Here is a 23,342-nt window from a genome sequence, read left to right on the forward strand (position 1 = left end):
ACTTAGTGCTTTTCTGGACACTAAGAGCTTTACAGGTAATGGGGAATCCCACTACCACCACCAGTGTGCAGCCCCACCTGGATGATGCTCCAGTCCTCACCCCACACACCAGCTCTCAGTGGGGAGGAGAGCAGATTGATGAAGCCAGTTCAGAGATGGGGGTTATTAGGAGGCCGTTATTGGTAAATGCCAATGGGAAATTTGGTCAGGACGCCGGGGTAACACCCCTACTCTTTTCTAAAAACGCCCTGGGATTTTTAATAATCACAGAGAGCCAGGACCTTGGTTTTACATCTCATCCGAAGTATGGTGACTTTCTGCAGAATACTGTGTCCCCGTCACTACACTGGGGCATTAAGACAAACACAGACCGCAGGGTGAGAGCCCCTTATTAGCCCCTCTTCCAGCAGCAAACTTAGTTTTTCCCAGGGGGTCTCCCATCTAGGTACTGACAAGGCACACACCTCCTTAGCTTTAGTGGGTTATCAGTTGTGATTTACGGGGTGATATGGCTGCTAGCCATATTTTTGTATATACTATACAAATATTTGTAAAGTATAGTGTTGTGTGGTTCATAGGTTATTGGTAAACACATCCCTTCATTCTCCTTCCTAAGATCATCACCCAACAATACCATAATCCAATGAGGGGTATATTCTTTGTCTTGTGAATTGAATGTCTTGTGTAACCAACTGGAAAATCTAATATATACTGATGGAAAAAAGAAATGCACCACCTCCTCCTCCACACTCTGGCCCTCCTGTCTGCGTGGAACAGGCTGAAGAGTGACTCATCCATGAAGAGGACCTGAAGCCACCGCTGACGAGTCCATCGCAGCCTCTGTCTGGCCCAAGCCAGTCAGGTGCGATGTCCAGGAGGTGTAAGCAGAGGGCCTCTGACAGGTCGCCTTGCTCCAAGACCAGGAGCATGGATCCTCACTGTCCTGTCAATGATGTGGGCATTGTGTCTGCCGGCAGTTTCAGCAGCAGTACGAGTGGCAGATCTGAAACGATCTCTCAGATGGACCAGTCTGATTTGTCGGTCCTGCTCTGGTGTGGTCACTCGAGGGTGACCGGATCTTGGACTGTCATCTGTCCTGCCGGTCTGCTGAGACCTTCTCTGCTGTTGGGACACAGTGGAGCGGCTTACTCCATAGTGTTTGGCAACGCTGGCACATGACATGCCTGCCTGCAGCATGCCAATGGCCCTCTCCCTTGCTTCTGGTGACATTCGAGGCATTATGGAATGCACAGAAAACTGGCTAAGTGGCCCTTTTCTTGCAGTGAGCTAAGCTTTGAATTAAGGCCTTTTTAAAGGTGACCTGATCAGGCATTGTTCCACCTGGACCTCGGTGGGTAAAAGTGCACCTAACGAGCTTTCGTGTGATGGGCAATTTGCAATGCCTCACTGCACAAGCTGTATTGCTGGTCAGAGGGCTTAAAAGAAATTGACAACTTTTTGTGAAAGTACATAAGCTATAACTATAGTATTCTCATTCCAGAAAATGTTGTTTCTTTTTTCCATCCCTATATATAATTGAGAAAACAAAACGGGTTAATTGTTTAATTGTACCGATCAGATTGGAACAAAACCTAGAAGACAAGTCCACCAGAACCTGAATTTGAGAACCCTGCCTTAAAGAAAAGTTTAGGTACAGTATACAGTATTATCATGTATTGGGAAAAGGAAGAGAAACATTATTATTGTATCACTTTAATTCTTCTAAGTAAAGGCCATCTTGGAAGGGACAATTCAAGACCAATTTCATCACATGGAGTACAAATCACTCTAAAAAATCTCCCCTTATTCTTTGCTTCAGCAGTAAGGCAGCACCTCACCAGCCATTAACAATTTTCAGCTAAACAGCCACAGCACCGATCTGTGAAATCCCTCTTAGTGACCCCTAAAAAGCTCTTGACAGAAAACGTAGTTCTTTCAATTGTATCTTTACATGGATTTCCCCTGGTCGTAATTTCTTTTCGGACAGATTAACCGTGGAGTAATATTAAAATACCGTAAAGTCCATCTTTGATTTAGTAAATGACAATCGAGCCGCATACTGTACAAATTTTACAACTATGCCTTGTCATCCCCAGTTTTGCGGAAAGATAAATATACAGGAGACATTATTAAATTATTCTTACAAGAGCGGAAATGGGGTTATGAGTTTAGGAAAAGCTCAGGCTGAACAGGTGTAGTCCTTCAACACTGTCAAGACACACTGGAGAACCGTTCGTCACAGAGAAAACACAGTGGGCAGAACAGAAAAATAAAAGAACTTCTAACTCCTTCTTTTTGTTCTTTGTTTTGTTTATTTCGAGAGAAATGCAATAAAAAGGAGAGGATATAAAACGTGGGAGGCAAAAAAAAAAACTCGCATCGACAGCTCATTGGTCTGAGTCGAAATTCAGCTGCCTGGAGCACGCAGCGTGAGCGAGCAACAGACTAGAAAAAGCAAAACCGCAAAGAAGTTTTCTGCGCTCGAAACAAACGCTCGGCGAACTGTGTGCGTCCTGCTCTTTATGTGAAAGTTACCGGTGGAAACATCCTTAAAAATGCCAGTGACGGGCGGAGCTAAATGCATCAAATATTTGTTGTTTGTCTTCAATTTCATTTTCTGGGTAAGTTGCCTGTTTGCTGATCTTTGGATGGAATGCAGTTAAGTTTTTCGGACCGTCCGCTCAGGTCATCATCCTGTAGATCTGATGGACTGGGGACGATAAATTCGCTGCTGGCACACATGGCTCTTTCTGTGTTTAGAGGAGAAACAGCAACCGCATACAAGAAGTGAGATCTGAAAGTCGCAAAAACGATTCACACCGGATTTAGGAAAGCGTCTGTGCTTATTTTGATATAGCGCTGTATTATTTTGTGTGTCTGTAAGTGAAGAGGCGTAACTTTTAAATACTTTACTGGGGACGCATAAAATATACGCTACTGAAACGCTCATCTTTAAATCGTCATTTTCCTGGAGATCGTTTTTGAACGGACGCAGTTCTTTTGTTGAAGTGAATATACTTACAGTAAATCAGGCTGCTCCGTTATCTGGGATTAGGAGCTTGTCGCCTTCCTGTCATTTTGATCAGTCATGTGCGACGCTGTCGTTTTTTCAATTCCTCTGTTTGGCACAGAATAGTGATCGTGTGCAGTGTCCATGCAGTGTGAATTTTTACCGTCGATTTTCAGATAGATACTGTACATCGGAGCAGGACGAAGAGATGGGGAGATGGTGAAGTTCTGTAAAGCGTATTTTCATTAATTCGAAGGTGTTGGATTAGCATATCTCCGTAGCCATCATATGCCCTTTATTTCGTACAGTAATTAGGCTTATTTATAAGGCGAAATCCCGTCTCCCATTGATTGCTTTTACAATACACTGTTTATCAGATAATAAAGGAACAAGTCCAGACGCCTGCCACACGATTGCTTTTAATCTGTGGGACTATAAATAGAAATTGCTAATCCCTTGAACAAATTAAGATTACAAGGCCTTCATTACTGTTGGGTGTTTCCTGTAGACAGACATAAATCTGTAGTTAAGGAGTTAAATGTGTGGTTTGACAGTGATCAAAGGCAAACGTCTAAATTCCTTTTTTCTCTGTCCAATATTTAAGCATATTGTAATAGTAAAAAAAAACGTGTTTAATCATCAACAACACCATCGTTTGTTCGTTTTTTTTTAGTTTGAATTAACCAGAGCTGCCAAAATGGTAATTTATCAACTTCCAACAGTCAACAACAAAATCTTCAGTCTACACATTACTCCTGCTCCTGTTAAGACCCGTGACATGACCTTTCATAGACCAATTACTCAGAGTGCAAAAGATAAGAAAAAACGATGTGGTACTGTTTGCATTGAGATCTTTCAAGTTTCGAAACTGGCTTCTCTGTATGATTTATTACAAAGAAAACCAGACACAATACTGCTGTTTTTTTTTTGTTACAACCTAAATTGCATTAAAAATGAGGTCTATTAATAGCATCCAAGACATGAATGATCATTAGTAACCCTGATCCAGTTTATTACTGTAGAGCTGTTTATTACTTGGAGAGACTAAGCACTTTACCACAATTATGTATGTAATTCAGCTTTGTTTTGCTTTTTAAAGTGTTTTCAGATATTGAAAGTCTAGAAAGGTTTCGAGCTTCAAGATACTTGGTTTCAAAACATCCTTCAGATAGACATCTGGAATTTGCACTGTTGGGTTCTTGCAAGAAATAAAAAAAACTTTTTTTTCCTTACTTGTTTACATCATTGTTTGGTCACCTACTGAGAATTGTTTGGACAGCTCTAGTGGAACAAAAAGTAAAAACACAGACAGAGCAGTTCTATTTGCAAGGTTTCTTTTGCAGATAATACACCGTGACCACAACCAAGTAAAGAGTGAAGAAAACACTATTAAAATCTAATCAACCAAACAATTAAATTACTCAATTAAAATAACAATTAAAGTAAACTATGTAACAGAACATTACAAAAAAAAAAGATGATCTTGCCAACTAACCAGGAATGGTGCTTTTTGGTTTTTACCATCCCATATTTCCTGTATATTCCCATATATTCCTATGAGATTTCACCTGGATTTTTGGGCCCACTAAGTTAAAAGAGGACTTTTCTGTAGACCCCAGGGCCCAGGGCCCAGGAGTCAAGATGGAAAGTATGCTTAGCTAAGGAAAAAAAAAAGACATGAGAATTGTAAAGAGACAGAGAAGAGTATTTCAGCAGAGAAAACAGGGAATGCAACAGTATAGAACTGTAAAAGTGGCAGCTGTTAGTTTCAGATAGTTATGCTGAATCGAAGTTATAGGTGGGTGGCATGGTGGCACAGTGGTTAGCATTGTTGTCTTTCAGCGCTGGGGGGCTAGGTTCAATCGATTTTTTGCACCTGGGTGACCCTTCTGCGTGGAGTTTGCATGTTCTCCCTATGTTCTTGTGGGTTTTCCTCCGGGTGCTCCGGTTTCCTCCCACAGTCCAAAGACATGCTGGTGGATTCATCGGCTTCTGGGAAAACTGGCCCTGGTATGTCTGGGTGTGTCTTGCGATGGACAGGCATCCCAACCACCCCAGCTTGTGCGCTTTGCTGTAGGGCTAGGCTCAGGCCCCCCCTGCAGCCTTCTAACGGACAACGTGGGTGAGAAAATGGATGGGATGGTTTCCTTCCGATTTATAAGATGGAATAAGTCAAAAATATGCCTCGTGCTGTAGAAGGAACCATCTGCTGGTTGCTCAATCCTCAGTTTTGTAAATCCAATTTTGCGTAAAAAGACTTATGAATCAAAGCACAAGATGCGGGAATCTCCCATCGGCGGTTTGCTTAGTGTTGGAACTCACAGTGCACATACAGTGGGGAAAAAGGTCAAGGTTGTTGTGCGAGTTGAGTTCACTTCCTTTTTTGGTGTCTTTTTAGTGCCATTCAGGACTGGTGTCAGTGTTGCATTATATGGTGTCATGGGCTCCATTACTTAAGTTTTGTCCTTGCAATCGTGGCTGATTAGCCTTCTTCTAAAGAAGCTGGTGTTGAAATGAAGCAACGTACAGTTACTCATCAAAGGAAGTTGGGTGTTTGCTGGGCCAATCATGAAATCTCCAGATCAGATGCTCTCAGCTGGGCTACATAGAGCACAAACAGTGTTGTTAAAGAGTGTACAAATGAGCACGCAAAAGGTTCTGCACGTACCGTTTGAAGTCGGCCGATTACGAAGCAGCACTCCAGCGTGCTTTGCGAGATGGAAAAGTAAAGCATGTGGGCAGAGGATCGAAATACTAAAAGGTGTGTCCTGCTTAGCGTTGTAAAGATCCAGGTGAGGGCTAGATGAGTCTTACAGAAGACTTAAAGGTGAAGAAATGTGAAATTGTGTTGCGAGTCATGAGTGCTTCAGTCAGTTTAAGGCTGATTCAAACCTGCAGAATGTGAAAGGGAGTGGTGGCGCAGCTGTTGCTACTTTCCTAAACTGTTGTTTGAGGTAATGAGGAGGGCAAATGTTTGCCAGGCTCATTTTGGAATCTAACTCCTGAACGCACCTTCGTTGCTAGGGAGGAAAAGAAAACTGGCGTGTTTTAAGGTGACTAAAGATGATGTAACTCTGTTGACCCTGTTATTAGGGGGTAATACCGCAGAGAAATACAAAATCAAAACTGCTCGTGTACCAAACCTAAAAACCTCACCTTGAAGGGATTTTGGAAGTCCTCTTCCTGTGATATGGAAGGCAAGGCCAAAGGCCTGAGTAGATCAGAATTTAGCCTGGCAAGAGGCACAGGCTCTACAGGAAGTAGGAGTTCAAACGAAGATCACTGGTACCTGACGATAGGTGTGAGTGAAGGGGATCAAATTTTATTCACACCTCTCACACTTGAGTGAGTGAGGGATGTTATTTACTTTATGACAGTAGATCAAGCAGGGAGCTGTGTCAGCATGAGTAGCCTGCAAAGGAACAAGTAAAGGTTTATTCCATGATGAAAAGAAACACAGTGTTTCAGTTGTGGAGCCTCCTTCTTCACCTGAAGAAGGCTCTACAGCTGAAACACTGTTTCTTTCCTTCTTTTTTCAGCATGGAATAAACCTTTACTTGTTATTTATGATGTCTAACTAGGTGATTTCAGTTCACTAAAGATGGAAGATGTACCCACAGATTTCCATCCATCCTTTTTTGCGAATACGGGGTCAAAGGGGCGCCTATCTCCGCAAGAAAGGGTAGGACGCCAGTCCATCACAGGGCACACAAAAACAGAGACACACGCACACTCACACCAGGGGCAATTCTCCCAGAAGCCAATTAACCCACCAGCATGTCTTTTGAAGAAATCGGAGCATCAGGCGAAAAATCACATGAACATGGGGAGAACATACAAACTCCACACAGACAGAATCCCTGGTCCAGAACTGAATTCAGTGCCCCAGCACCGTGAGGCAGCAATAGCAAACCACTGTGCCACCCACCCAATGTGCCAAGATTTGTGAAAGGCAGATATGATTCTATGTCATTAAAGGGACAAAAGCAAATCTGAAAACTACAGACTAAGCTCGTCTTTACCGGTATCCAAGTAAGTTATGGAAACAATTGAGCTACACCAAGACTGCTTCCAAAACAGTGACCATTTAAGAGATGATGGTCCTTCCTAAAAGTCTCAAACTGAGAGCATCGCAAGAATACAGGAAAGTGCTCTTGTGGACAAGTGTAACGGGAAGTGACTGAAATAGCTTTCTGCAGTCAGAGGCTGATGTCAAAGGCTATGATCACATGTGTACACAAGAAGCTTAGTTTTCTCCACTAAGGAAAACTGAAACTCTACCTGGGAGTATGCAAGTAATTATGTGCCACAGGCATCCGTTTTAGGCATGTTGCTCTTCCTGATCTACTATATATTATTTTCACTTTCTATTTAGGTTCAAATACTGTTTTCAAACTAGTTCTCAAGATGATACAAGTTGCAAACTGACAATGCAGCAAATAGACAAATGATGGATTGGGCGTATGTTTGGAAAATTCTACTTAATTTTGACAGAGGCAGCATGGGGTTGTCTGGTGGCACGGTGATTAGCATCTGTGCCTTGAAGCACTGCACCTGAAGTTCTGTCTGTGTGGAGTTTGCATGTTTTCCCCACATTTAGGTGTGTTTTCCCCAGGTGCTCCGGTTTGCTCCCACAGTCAAAAGGCATGCTGGGAGGTTAATTGGCTTCTGAGAAAATTGGCCCTGGTGTATTTGTGTATGTGCCCTGTGATCAACTGGTGTCCCACCCAGGGTGTATCCTGCTTTGCGCCTGTTACTTGCCAGGATAATCTCTGGCTCCCCTGCAACCCTGAATTGTAGAAAATGGATAGATGGAAATGAAAAGTGATCAATCCGTGTAGTAGCAACGTATGCCATATACAGTATATTGAAAGGGGATTCACAACTGCAGAAATCTAAGCATGAGGGGAACTGAGTGTTTATGTAAATTCCCCCATGACTGTGCCAAGAGAATATGGAGAAGTAGTGAAAAAGCCAGGCAGTAATTCTTGTTTATAGCAAAAGGGGTGGAAAGTAATGCAGGCACGTTAATCTAAAGTAACTTGCCATACTAGAAAAATTTTTTTAGAGCTTTAGAAAGGCTTCACAAAGGACAGTTAGAATCAGCACTGAGCAAAGAGTAGTGGGAGTATGGAACAGGCTTCCCAGCCAGGTGCTTGAAGCCTAATCTGTGGACTCTCTAAAAACAACTGGATGAAATTTTAGAGTCATTTTGTTACTCAACTATAAACCAAGCAAAATGGCCCAAACAAAACTGAAGTGCAAAAGCATCATTTCCCAGTAAACCTCTCCGCTCTGGGTCTGTGTATAGTAGAGGGTTTGACAACTGACATCAAAATATCGCCTTCGTGGTCTTAAACGTCGCCAGCCCAGTCGGTCAGGTAATTCCCTATTACCTTCAGAGGAATGTGGTTTCGGTCAAGAAGTTGTCTGAAACTACTGTCCTCTTTGACATGCAAAAGCTTTGAACTTTTCACGTTGAGCAAGAGGATCTTTTAGTATTGCGACCGGCCAACCTCTCTTGTGCAATTTACCAATCTTTAACCATTGATTGAGAAAAATTAAAGGATTTGGGCATTCCAAGACCTAAGGCAGAGACTGTTTTCACTAATTTTCTATGGACTATTTTCACAATGACACTATCCTGTGGCAGGGGCTCAACCTAAAGAGCAGTGCCTCACGTTTACTGTATACTTCTTAGAAAGGCTGTAAAAACCGTGGGTTAACCAGAAAGCCTATAAACATTTCTAAAATGTCACAACGACTGCAGTTGCCCACTCAGCATCACAAATTCTAAATGCGTCACGTTAAATTTATCCTGATGTGGGCCAGGTTTAAATGACAATTTTGACCCACATGCAAATTATACACATTGTACAGGGGGACAGCTTTCTGGTTACTAGAGGTTTCTTCTACTTCGAAAAGGAATTCCACATCAAAGTGCTAAGCTAGTCTTTGGTGATGGGTGGGTGAGTAGAAGCTTAGATTTAATACGAGCCTTAGACAAAATAACTACCATAGACAGAAGTCCTAAAATAAAAGCTCAGAAACCAAACCAGATTTCTTCAACAAGAGATTGTCTCCAGCCACCCGGAACTATCCGAGACAGACTTTTAACATTAGGTTTTCATATTTAGCGCAAATTCTATTTTTCTACAGCATTCTGTGAACTTACAGCATTATCACTTCCACGTATTTTCTTAATGGTGATATTGAGTCATCAGCCATGTGACAGTGAGTCAACAGCCACAGGTGCCCAGTTCAGTATCGGTCATGTGATTTTTAATTTATTCTGCTCACATTGGGGTTTTTTTTTTTCCATTCTGTTCAACGCAATCGTCACCTGCTTCCATGTTCTGGGTGAGGACCCAGTGCCTTTCATCTGGCAAGACTTGTGGGTATTCTTTTAAAAATATGAACAACTAAGTAAAATCACCAGTGTTTTACATACTTCAGTCCATTCCTCTCCTTGTTTGTTCACAAGTAAATTAATTTCTCTCCCAAAGCCTCATGACTCAGAGCCTTCCCATAACTCCCACAAGGTTTTTGGATTACAGTGTTTTCCAGTCCACAGAAATACACCCTGTGAAATGGAAAATACAAATAAACCAGGAATTGACACATACAGAAAGTGACGATCATCAGTAGCTTTCAGCGCTTGGGCTTTGTTCGGAATAAAATGATGTAAAAAACTTGAGATTACATAAAGATTCAACCGAAGCTCAAAGATGCCATTATTAAAGGAAATATTTTAAAATATTGACATGGTTATATTTGTTGCACGGTAGCTATTAAATCCTGGTTAGTAAATGTAGTAAGACTACAGAGCCACCTAAAAATTCCGCAAAAAAATAGTTACATCAGAGTAGAATAATAGTAAACAAATTCCATGTTTTAATAATACAGCACAAAGTAGGCACACCATTCCTGAAGACGTGAGTTTTCTTTTAGCGACAGAATTGAAGGTGACAAGGGGGTAAAGGCATCAGCAGGCGCGATAATGTAGAAATAATTGAGAAGCGTCTTCAATTCAGGATAGAAACAAAAGTTCGGACGGCTCTCCTGGTGCATTATGGGATTATGCTGCTTGTTGACGGATCTAACAGATGTGTTTGTAACAGATGTGTTTTAGTTCTTGCTGGGATCTGTTGGTGGAGTTTTTTTTTTTCCTGGGAGTAATGGAAAATCCCGGTGTGTCAAAGAGACATACAGTACAGGGGAATACCTGAGGGATTACAGAGGTCAAGGTTGTAATTTTACTTTACTTCCAAACAGCTATGCAGTAATCTCTTTCTATCGAGAACTGAATCACCTGCACAAATAATATCCCTATTTGCTTCAGTTTATTCTTTTTTCTGCATTAATCACATCAGCGAGCCTGTACAGGTTTCTCCCTACTGACAATGAGGCTGCCAAACAGTCACTGCATGACATTCCTCTGTAAGTGGGAGTAGGGCACGGCTTTTCTTTACTTAAAACTGAACTTTAATGAGCTGGGTTTTAAAAGGAGGCGGCACAAGTGTCTGGTTTTTGTAAACATCCATGTATAGAGTGCAGATTTTCAATATCATGTCAGTCAGCAGGTATAGCACTTTTAGAGAAGTGTAGTATAGCCACACACTTTTCTTCTGCTTTCCCAATTTGGACATTTCAAGAGAACGCCGTTACATTAACTAAAAATCAATATTGGATGAATATTTAATGTTGTATAAAGACCCATATATCAGTATCTCTCCAGAATAATTCTGCATTACTTATGCTGTATCTAAGAGCTGTGAATTGTGGACAGGCCTTCAGCATCACTGGGACAATGTATTTCTGTAATTAAATTGATAATTTGTAACGTTAATTTTTCCCCAGTCTTCTGGGCTAGTGGTCCTGGGAACCAATTTGTCCTCCTCTTAGTCCAGGGGTACCATACTCTGTCCCTGGACTAAGACCCTGTAAAACACAGTTTATTCTGGCTTTTGTTTCCCACCTTAGTGGTCAGTTAACCAATTAAGAGTTGGAGGTGGGTAGGATTTTCCTTAAGATATTTTAATTTTAATCACTCAAAAAATCACTTAAAGTACAGTTATCTATAAAAGCCAGATTAGAAATTAGGTTTGATTGGAAACTAGCCAGATTGGTAATATTACAGTTATGTAGATAATCAGATAGTTAACTAATAACTCTGATAGACAAACAACAGCAGATACTAAGCCTTTCGGGATCAGAGTCTTGACTCCCTGCCTTAGACTCCTACAGTATACAACAGTTTTAATAATATTGATCTGTTGATTCGCTGGATACATTTTAGTTTGATTGGCATGAATGATTGATATTTAGATTGATTTTGGAATGATTGGCTTAGGTGGAGAGCTATTAATTCTGTTCGGTGATTAACAACAGCATTTTAGTTTTTTCAACAAATAGAAACTGTAAAAAATTTGAATTTAAAATTTTCCTATACTTTTTTTTTTCTATTTTACCACTTTTTACTTCCGAATGAAGTATTGAATGAATTCAACGGAATTTTGTTTTCCAAAGAATAGATTTTATGGCACAGTGGTACAGTGTATAGCATTGCTGTCTTGCAGTGCTGGGGCCCTGGGTTCATTTCCTTAGGTGCTGTCTGTGGGGAGTTTGTATGTTCCCCCTGGGTTCACATGGATGTCCTCCTGGTGCTCCAGTTTCTACCCAGAGTCCAAAGAGAATCTGGTAGGTTAATTGGCTTAAAGGAAAACAAGCCCTGGTGTGAGTGTGCGAGTCTGTGTTTGTGCCCGTGTGCCCTGTGATGAACTGGCATCCTGTCCAGGGTGTATCCTGCCTTGAGCCCATTGCATGCCAGGACAGGCTCCAGCGCCCCCACAGTCCACTACTGGATAGAGTGGTTAGAAAATGGATAGATAGAACTGATGAATATTTTAAGCTGAACACTATGTGAAGGAGGCTGAAGGATAACAAAATCTGCAAATGAGATAAAGTGAAATTCTCTGGTTGCTTAAGTATTTGCCTCCCCAATTTAGCAATTAACTGCTCTCAGCATTTTTTTTTATACAGGTCTGTACCATCCTCATCCAGTTTGTCTCACTGTCCTGGTAAATTTGTTCAGGTCCTGACAAGTTTGTTTAGGCTTGCGGGATCATCAAGCTTTGCTATTGGACTCAAGTCCGCTCTGATCCGACCACTTCAGTGCGTCTCCGCCCGTGCGTTTCAGGTCCTTGTCCTGGACTGCACTCCGGGCAACTCCAGTGGGTTTTCCTCTAGGATTCACTTGGACACTGCACTACTTATCCCTCAGTCCCTGCTTATAAGAAGCATGCCGATAGCATCCACCAGGCGAGACAGCTGAGATGGTCCAGGTTAGGTAATGTGCTCTTCTGGCCTTGCAACCGATGAAATACTTCTCATTTAGACCGATTTTTTGACCCCATAATATCACCTTCTGCCACATGTCTATAGGGTATCTCATATGGGATGAAACATGTCTTTTGCATTAACAGCATTACCACTCAGAAATAAAGGCCCCAGCAGAGGGACCGGGATTTGATACACAAACAGAAATTCCCATCTCGAATGTACTGCAAAACTTTGGAAACTTTTTTAAATCACTTTTGACTTCACAGCAACATTGTTTACCAGTTTTCTTCCTGCCAGGCTACTCAGTTAAGCCGAATCTCAGTAGCATTCAGTGGTGTAATATAATTCCACTTGTAAACTGTTGATTCAAAGGGAAAGTTATTGTACTTATTATGCTCTTTACCTCTTTATCCCTGATTGGTTTTAAGAGCTCCTTGGTCTTCCCCTTGGTCTTGGTTGATTAATTTTGGGAATATTTACTATCTGGGGTAACATGCAGAGAGATTAATTTACTGTGAAGTTAAACCGTTTTGATTACACCCAGAGAGAGGCCATTACACCTCTTTTGCGACCTGTTCATTTTTTCTTTTGCACCTGAACTTATTCAGGGTTGCCTGGGCTGAGTAAGAGTTGAGAATCTTTTAAATGAAGTTAAACATTAAATTGATCTCCATACTGCCATCATTTTTGCTTAATCCTTTCGCTTGAAAAAGCTCATGCAGATTCTGTTCCGTTTTAATCAAAGTTCGATTTAAAAAAACTGGAAAAAAGAGAAACTGTAGAGACTTTGCAGGAGCTGAATACTTTTGCAAGGCACACATATTACAAACACAGTATACTGTATATTAAAGCAATAGCTATAATTTATAATGACATTAGCAATACAACAACTGATTTAACTGGGCTCCGCGTTAGGAGAGTTTCATGAACTACTGACAAATTGTTAATGTAGGGTGTTATTCTCGATTCAGAACAGTATCTTTTTGCCTCACCGTTTAAAGGGGATTAGGGTTTATTTGATGTTGAGTTCAGAGTTGACTGTGGTAGCTGCCCAAGATCGTACATATTTTCGTAGTTACTCATGAAAGACTTTCAAATTAGCTAGTTCCGTTTGCTGGGAAGCCAAAAAGAAACAAGAAAATTGAACACGTCTTCACTCTGAATTTTAATGGTCCTGCTTCTAAATAAAACTTAGTTTTTGTCAACCACCAACATTTGACTTATATTTCCAAAGCAGCAGAGTTCTAAAAATTTACACAATTGGGTGTAAGCACCACCTGCCTTATTTCTGAAGAGAGATCATAGCCACTGACAGACAGACATTAAAAATATATTAAGTTTCGTTAAATCATTAATTGAGTTGCTGCAAGACAGTGCATCTGCCAGGTGGTCTTTACTGCTGTCTACTCTTCTTATCTAGTACAGTGGATAAAATAAAGCCCCCTTTATAATGACATTAGGGTGTTCCTTTGTTAAGTAACAGCTCTCTAATTAACTGAAAGGCCCTACTGTAAGTGGCTGTACAGCAGTTGTTCTGATGACTACTATCTAGTGAAATGTACTGTGTATACTTTAATATTATGGAATGTTATGTGATATACAGTATGGCTCACTCTCTATTGCATTCAGTCCACGTTGGACAAAAGTGCAGGTTTAATAACTAACTGCAAGCATTTTTGAAAATGACATTGACCCTGTGCTATTAAATGGGATTCCTGATGTTCTTTAGTCAACTGCAGAACACAATCCATTTAAAAGCCATCCATCCATTATCGCAAAAACCACTTATGCTGATCAGGGTCTCGGCAAACTGGAGCCAATCCAGGAAGCATCGTGCACAGGGTGGGACTAACAGCACATAACTGCTCTCTCCCTGGATGCAACACCACTTCATTACAGGGACAGTCGCCACACTGAGCCAGCTTTGCCCGCAAGTGTGAGTGCCAAGGAAAAAAAGCACGTGAGCACAGAGAAAGCATGCAGACTCCAAAACTCTTTCCGAGTCGCGATCTATTAACACAGGTGCCTCTCAGGGCTGTGTGAGCTCTCCAGTTCTGTTCACACTTTATACAAATGATTGTACAAGCAGTAGTCAAAGCAACTTCATTTTCAAATTCTCAGATGATACAGCTGTGCCTGGCTTAATGCATAGAGGTAGCAGCTCATATACATGTTAGAAATCCAAAGGTTTGTGCAAGGGTGCGACAACAATAGCCTAATTCGGAATGTTGAAAAAAAACAACAGAAATAGTTTTCCATCCCAGAGCAGTTGGTGATCACTCACAGGTAGTAATCCACAACAAATTTATCTCTCAGGTTGATTCAAATAAGTACTTAGGTGTACACATAGACAGTAACCTGTGCTGGACTACTCGTGTCGGGAGTGTTTGCTCCAAAGTTCAGCAGCGCTTATATTTCCTGCGAAGACTAAGAGTGTTTGGGGTTCGACAGGAAGTAATGCTACTCTTTTACCGTGCTGTAATCGAGAGCATTATCAGATATGGTATTTCAGTGTGGTTTGGTAATCTATCAGTTCATTTAAAATCGCAAATTAGCTGCCTCATCCAGACAGCTTTGTAGGTCACGGGAGTGAAACGGCACCCCTCCCTGCAGCCTTTCTTGGAAAAATCCATAATCAAACAGGCAGGGAAAATTCTATCAGATCCTTCCCACGTCCTCATTTCTGAATATCAACTTCTTCCTTCTGGCAAACGTTTAAGGGTTCCCAAATGTAAGTCAAACAGATACAAACATCCCTTTGTTCCACTACCCATTAAAGCTGTCAATGCAAATGTCAAGGATGAACACAATTTTGACTCTTACAACCCACTTGAGTGCAATATGTTTTGTGACGTGTTATAAATGTTACATGTTTTGTGTTATACTGTACATGTGCAATAGAGTGATGTGCAATGCGTTTCTTATTTTTTAAAATGGAATAATGTGCAATGTTTGTCTGTTCTTTTTTTTTGTTGTTTGCATTCTTTTTAAATGTACAGGAGTGCTCGGTGTCCATAAAAAATTCCCTCAGGGGACAATAACTTCTTATCTTTTCTTATACAGACAGACACTTGACGCTGGAGTCAAACCCGGAGTTCTGGAGGCGTGAGGTTACAGTAGCAACTACCATGCTATAATGCCACCTAGTATAAAAACCTTTAATTGTATGTACTGTAAAATCCCATTTTAAATGTAAACATTCATTACAATATATAACAGTTTAGGATTTTTTGCACGAATATATCCATTTTTTTTTTTACAAAAAGAACAAAAAAGACTCTTTTGGGGGTTTTGAGTCTGCATTGGTCATTCCCTGTGTCATGTATTGTTCGGCATGAAATCAGAAACAGAAAACAACAAAAAAACGGTTTAGTTGGTTTCAGAAGGTTTTAATCTAGAAATTTTCCAGAGGGTGTTTCACTGTCTATTGCTATTTTATTACTGCCTCCTTTGCAGGAAACAGGTGTCATATACAGTTCTTTTCCTGGTCTCGGCTAGCCAGTTATGTTGACTAGTTTAGAGCCGTGAGGGAGTACTTTGTTGTTATCTATATTTTTCATGAGTGTATATCTTTCTTGAACGTTGAAGCTCCTGTTTAGCCAACAGGGGTGGATTTTATCTGCTTGATAGAGTAACGGGTTTTCTGAATTAAATCATTTCTGAAGTTGTTTTCTGTCAAAGGTCTTGTTAAAACGTTGTATAATAATTGCAGTTGGATAGGTTATTCATGTAAAATAACCTACTGCCATGCCCAAAATCTGCTCAAATTAGTTAGGCCACTTTGCTGGGAAGCCAAAAAAAAAAAAGAATATTGAACTCGTCTTCACTCTGCATTTTATGGAAGTGTTCCTGCTTCAAGAGAAAATTGAATTTTTGTCAGCCACCACCATTTGACTTACATTTTCAAAGCAGCAGAATTCTAAAAATCCACACAATTTGGTGTAAGCGCCACCTGCCTTATTTATGAAGAGCTATCAGACACCGACAGACGAACAGTAAAAACATACTTGAGTAGTTTGCTAAGGATTTCTAAATTCAGTTATTGTTAAAAGTGTTCAGATACTACCTAGTCATGGACCACAGAATGGTCAGTTTTTTTTAGTCTTGTGGATTATGCCACGGCTATCTTTATTGCTGGTGCACACATTGAGAAAAACAAGCAAGCATCTGCTAACGTTTTGTAAATTGCAATTAGGGTAGGAACAGAAATTTAGACTCATAGTTGTGATTTTGATCTTGTTGGAGCAGAAATGTCCTCACATTTATATTCATAGGTGAATTGTTGGGATTCCCTTTGGATTTTTATTTTTCCAGATTTCCAACTTGCAGAATTCACAGTGCTCATCGAAGAACTGTGTGCAGAGCAGTAGTACTATGCCTTTGTGAGTCACAAGAATGTCACCCTGGAATGGATAGCCCCTGTGAATGTTAAGAATACAATTAGGTGTAAATGGTTTTCTATGCGAGCGCATCTACAAAATAGAAGAAATACACACAGTGTATTCAAGCTTGTGCTGTGCTTAAAACTTGTTTAAAATTCATTACCTGACTGAAGGACCTTGGACCACAGGGACAAATATTCTGAAATCATGCGAGTCACTTATTGCACACCGTGGACAGTCAAACAATTGTGCGATTTATCTTTTGCAACTGGACTAATTTAGGTTTTCCTTTGCAAAGGAGGTGAATACGTATTCAATCAACATATTTTAGCTTCTGATTTTTCTGTGTAGGTTTTGCTGATAATTTAACTCCTTTCACCCATGCATTGTCAAAAATGACATACATCATTCATAATTCATCAAAACGAAACATCAGCACAAGGGTATTCATACTTTTGGAAGGCATTGTGCGGTCACATTTCTTCTAATTAATAATCAAATGTGATTTCCTGACAAGGTGACATTTCATTTCTTTCACCCTTGAAAGTGTTTGGGTTGAGCATTCACGTCTTGATGAGACATATCCTGCCGTCATTTACAAATCATTTGTAATTCAACACAATGGGACATCATTGAAAATAGGGTGGATATGTTTGCAAAGCGCTGCATACTTAAAGATGGAATTTTTAGAAAATGAAAAGACGGATTGCTTCCACAGTCCTTACTACAGCCATACATATATGTAAGAACTGACACTGTTCCTTTGTTGCAAACATGTAACATTATTCTAGTATTCAATAAACACAGCACTGAACTTAGCAGACAGAGGGACTTTCTGAGTAAACCGAGTATAGAACATGACATTTTTTCATTTTTTAAATTCAGTGCGCAAGTATGCTGGGCATATACAATACCTATCCTGCGATGGCTCTCAGCAGTTCATTTTCAAGTGCTGAACTCACCTACTGTATTTAGAAGCAGAAGATTCTGAATCAGCTGCAGACTCCATTGTAACCATGTACACTACAGTAGAGCATTGAAATGTTTATCCTGTAAAGCAAGCAGGTACTGCTGGTGACGGTATACAAATATCGTATACTGTATACAACTAATTTGTATTGCACACAAATAAGCAGTGGGCAGAAGTAGCAGGCCTGCACGGTAACTTGACACTGCGGAGAAGACGAGTTCTTGGTGACTACTGGAGTTATAGCTTTAGAAACGACACATACTGTACGCAATGCAAGAGTGCTTCTCCTTTACAATAAAAAGTGAAACAAATTCAATCATTAATATGGAGAAATGGGGTGGCATGGTGGCGCCGTAGTTAGTATTGCACCCTCACAGCACTGGGGTCCTGGGTTCAGTTGCTGGGGTGCTATCTGTATGTTTATGTGCTCCAGTTCCCTCCCACAGTCCAAAGGCAGGTTGGTAGGCAGATTGGCTTCTGGGAACACTGGCCCTGGTGAGAGTGTGTGTGTCTCTGTGGGTGCACAGTTTATTATGCCCATTACTTGCCAGCTCCCCGCCAGCCCTCTGGACAGTAAGGTTAGAGAATGGGTGTATGGATATGGAGAATTAAATGCTTGTAGGGTACTGCTCAGATTCACTGTCGTGACCTAATACAGAACCTGGGAAACAGAGAAAGTCTTTGAGGAAACACTGTCCCGCACTGAATGACACTCGGGTTAAAACGTACTGTATTTGAACTACTGAAGCGAAAATGTTTTCCAGCCACATTCACGGTTCAAGCTGTTACAGTCTTATTAGCGGATTCTGAGGCTGTGGTGCATTTATTTCAAAATAATGTTTACAGAAACAAAGCTATTGCTTTGGACCGCATTGCAAAGTGACCGACCACACTATACTGTACACAGGCTCACAGTTGCAGACTGGCCCTCAGTATCAATGACAACATTATTCACGGGTATGTTCAGTACCAGATCATTACTTATTGTATCCATGTCCATTATAGCTCTTTATGATTCTTCTACAAAAACTCATTCCAGCAAGTACACACTAGGAGGTTCGAGTAAATGAAGAAACAGGATGTGTAATAGCATAGAAACAAACCACAACTCTGTATCTTTGTGATGCAGGAATGCTGAGTGAACAGATATCAGTGGAGCTTTTAGCAGGTGGAGATGGAGTTATTTAATTACCAGCCTAACCAAGGTCAGGCCAAGGAAGGTTTTAGTTTGTGTAACCACACAACACACATGTAAGTTGTGTTTTCTGTGTTTTCTGTGTTTTTTTTCGGCTTACATTATAAATAATAAACCATTATTATACTATGAATTTCAAAGTGGGCAAACTTTCTGGAAGCTGACCATTACTGTGGACTCAAAGCACTTTGTTCACAGTGGGGAACGGGTCTTAGTTGCAAGATCCTTGTGCCATTATAGTAGTCAGACATCTGTCCTCTGATTACCTTTAGGTAAAACAGGTGCAAAAGGCATGGATTAATTACAATGGCCTGACTTATTTTGTTTTTTCTGTTAAACAGATGGCGCTCAAGTGAAAATGCAGAATACTGATACTAATTACAAGTATGGGTTAATGGAACTATAGAATGTTAAAAAGGAAAAACTTTTTGGACTAATCAGCTATGTGGAGAAGGTAGGGAGAGAGCAGAATAGGCTACAAATGAGTAAAGAGAGGAAGACATTTATATGTACAAAACTGAGAGGCAGCATACATGCAACAAATAAGTATTGAGACCCACTTTAATGCATGCCAATATACTGGTGTTGCAAATGATATTGAGAATGTATAATATTAAGCATCGTCAAAATGTTCCCTAAGAATTATGTTAATTCTACAGCTCATATCTGAAGAATTTCCATGGATTTTCAATTTATTGTTGACTGAATTGAGCACCACAAATCCATTTAGTATATGGGATGCTAAAATAGTTGCAAGAGAAAATAAGGAGGATACCACAGTGCAATACAGTTTCTTTTCATAATCGGACAATAAAACATTTGGAGTAGCTCACAGAGATTGATCGTTTGACTTTATGTACTTGAATGTGAGAAAATGAATGCTGTTTTTTTTTCCCCACAGGAAGTCTTTTGTGTTCCTATCTCTCACTAGCTGATTGCAGTGGTAGCGTAACTCTGATTTTTCCTGATTACACAAGCTGAAAGGGCAGCTTTCCCATGTGTGAGCCCTAAGGGGATTTAAAGGGTTGTGTGATTACATACATACACAAGACCAGTAGCTACACGATTCCGTTCAGTTTTTTTTGTAGACATTAAGGTTTCGAGTAAATCTCTTTTCATGGTAATGTTGACTCCCATTCAGTTTCATCAGACCTCTAAACTCACTGGAGTTTTTGCTTTTCTGTTCCGCAGCCACTTGCAAATAATTCCCCTCCCCCTGCCTGGGAGTTTCACAAAAGAACAGGTGAGACAGATTAGGGAGTGGCCTCGGCTAACTTCAGCTTTTCCACAAAAGCGCACCTTGTCCTTCAGCGAGGGGGTCAGCCTTCTGAAGCACTAAGATCTGTGGAGATACCGCTTTTTCTTTAAAATCTCTCTTCACCCAAAAAAAGCAGTCATGAAAGGGGGCATGCAATGCGTTAAATACCTGATGTTTGCCTTTAATTTTTTGTTCTGGGTAAGTTTTTGGTTTCTTGGATTCCGGGTGTGTTTTGTGACTGTAAGAGCTAAGCCTGTGGGGGTAATTCTCTGAAGACTCTTTTTTCTCCCCTCAAGAGTAGGATTTACAGTAGGTTTCTTAGAGGCAGACCTTTTTGGTCCAAGTACGCCTCCAAATATTTAGCACAGAGGTGGTTTTCCTAAAGCGAAATGTTAAAGCTTGTTGGCAGAGATGAAGAACTGCAAAATGGAATAAACAGAAATTACTTCAAACTAGTGTAATGGGAAAAAAAACATTGCACCGTGCAATAGTTTTCTGAGGACCTTTTTGTTATGTATATAGGCAAACTATTTTGTCATGTTACTTTTCAAGTTGGTTAGTTACTGATTGCTATCAATCAAGCTTTGCAGTAAAATCTTTCTAATGTCAAATGGAGGTTATTTTCCTACTGAAGGATTAGGGAGGGTACCTGAAGAGTTGAATGTGAGGATTGTCTTTCACAATTATCCTAGTACAGTACCTGCTGTGAAACAGTGAAACCTGCTGAGTGCTGAGCACATCACATAATAGTGGTCAGGGTGCGTAATTATTCTAAAGTATTCAGTGTTTTCTAGTCTTGCCTAAGAAGACAGACGTTCATTGAGAACTGTTATTTTTGGTTCAAAAGCAAGCTGTTACAAATTGTAATAGCATTTTGGATTATCTTCACGGGATACTTCTGTATATAATCGTTGTGTCAATTTATGATAATTTAAATTGTTCTGATCATTTAGGCTGGTTTTACTGGGGCAAATCGTTTGGTAGTTTTGGTAGACTGACTTTTCAATGAATCAATACTCATTGTGAGATAGAAGGAACTACAAGGCAAAGTCTTAATATACTTTTGCTGCTTAGATGAAGACTAGGACAGTGAGAGTGAATGTGAAACATGATTCTCTCTGTTGTGGACTGTTAGAAAAAATAGGAAAATTAAAAGCCATTTTAAAAAGCTTTCATGCAGGTTCCAAAGTCCTTAAATAATAAGGCAATGTAGCACGAAGGTTATTATGGAGTGAAGAGAGAGAGATACAATTTTAGGTCAGATTATAAAATCCATAAAACACCAACAAGTCTTCTGAAATACTCTACATAATGTGGCAATTATTTCTGGGGTTTTTTTATAGTTAGCTTTAGTTTTAAAGTTATTTAGTTAATGAAGGATAACTTAGTTCTATTTTTAAGTGTTCCAGTATAATCAAGTGGAAAGTTTAGGTTTAGGAAAAAGACAGTCACTTTATTGGTTTACACAGGTTTACATTTTCCCTGGACTCGCTGCAGTTGGATTGTAACTGGCTAAACAAGTTTTGAAGGAGAACAAAAGAACCAAGACCATCTTGGTGTGTCCTGAAACTCTATTTGCATCACTGCTAGAAATATTCCTCTGACATTTGGAGTGAATGGGCCAAACACCATTTGCTTTGGACCAGTTTGTGTTGTGGACCTTTTTGTTCTGAACAGGTAACAACAACATTGTGTGTGTATTAAAGTAGTTCTAGTAATAATCTACATCAGAATGCGTTGGCTGCAAAGGAACAAGTAAAGGTTTATTCCATGTTGAAAAGAGAAGAAAAGCAACAACATTTTGGCTGTGAAGCCTTCTTCAGGTGTGAACACACACAAGTAATGACCCTTTACTTGTTCCTTTTAAAGTATTCCAGCAAACTCAGGTGCAAGTCCCTTGTTTGCACATATCTGATCAAATGCTGGCTGTTATTTATCTTGCATAACAGGAGGGCCGATTAGAAATCTTGCCTGTTCTTCTGAGAGTCTCAAGTGGAATATTCTTTAAAAAAAGCAATAAAACAATAAAATGTTTTCAACTCTGGCCTCCTAAGGACATGGGCAATATTAAGGTACACAGAAGACCTAGTAATTTGTAGCCATTGTCTACAGTAGGTGTCAGTTTTTTTTTCCCCCAGTTTGTATCCCAAAACTGCAACATTAAACTAGAATTGAGTGATGTATACGTCAGTGCAGAAATAATAGGAATTATTTTTTTCTCAAGCTTAACCGTGCACTTCGTATTTTTAAACTAAAAATAGGATATGATCTACCCTTTTTTCAAACTTCAGCAATACGTCATTCACTGTAAAAATGAAAAACAATGAATTTCAAGGGCCTATGGCTTAAGCCCATACATGTATTTTAATGGAAATGGCAGGCATTTTGTTAAGGGACAGATGCGTGGGTAACCATTTGCAACTGAGTGGTTTGAATTGTGAATATTGTGGTTTTTCTTAACAGATTAATTTGAAATTACATTTACGCAGAGGTCTTTGAGAGCAAATTCAGTCTAAGAGGAAAATGTGCAAGTGGCTAGTCTTGGCTCTGATTCTATCAGTACATACTGTACAAAAAAACCCAGTATCATCGTTTTCATTAGTATCTATAAAAATGGAAGTGGATTTTCTATTTGTATAGTTCATGAAAATAAACTAATTTTATATCGTTTATTAGGAAGTGTCTGAAAAACCAGATCCCTCTTAATGAAGAGTGAGGGAAAGAATTAATGCGATACTGTACCTTCAAATTCCAAGGTCTGAATATACAGTATAAAGGAAAAAAAACCCAGGAGAGTCTCTAGTTAGGTGTGAAAAGTTAATGTACTGTAGCCTAGAAATAGTTGTAGTGGACTTTCTAGACTTCCTTTGAAAAATGTCGGATTTACTTTCCTAACCTGGTGCACAAAATATTTCTATTAAGTGGGGAGAATAAGTAATGGCAGTGAGTTTGTCAGGTGAAGCAGGCCTAGTTCTTATCTTTAGTTTCTTAGGAATCCAGACATTGGAAAGGGCTCATATGACTCAGCCAGCAACTCAATGCCAGGGTGTGTGGTTGTAGCTCTCCCCCCCCATTGCTTATTGTAATGTACTATACTCCAAAAACGTCATGAAAAACGGACCTTTGCAAATCGGTGCTAGAATTTCATTTCTTCGGCTTATTCAAATCTTGTATCTGGCTATGGT

At 40.0% G+C, this 23,342-nt stretch overlaps 1 protein-coding gene across 2 annotated transcripts in view; it reads left to right on the plus strand.

Moving 5' to 3' along the window:
* Positions 1-2,354: 2,354 nt before the first annotated feature.
* cd9b (CD9 molecule b) overlaps positions 2,355-23,342 on the plus strand; it is a 41,197-nt gene continuing 20,209 nt past the window's right edge. Inside the window, exon 1 of one of the 2 annotated variants that reach the window (XM_088922646.1) lies at positions 2,355-2,621. In XM_088922646.1, coding sequence (XP_088778772.1) covers positions 2,556-2,621 — 66 coding nt within the window. In that variant the 5' untranslated portion in view covers positions 2,355-2,555. Of the gene's footprint in view, positions 2,622-20,148; positions 20,356-23,342 lie in introns of those variants that run through there. The other variant, XM_088922647.1, reaches the window with a different exon arrangement.

This window comes from Atractosteus spatula, chromosome 8 (assembly GCF_055471065.1).
Source record: "Atractosteus spatula isolate fAtrSpa1 chromosome 8, fAtrSpa1.hap1, whole genome shotgun sequence".
NCBI lineage: Eukaryota > Metazoa > Chordata > Actinopteri > Semionotiformes > Lepisosteidae > Atractosteus > Atractosteus spatula.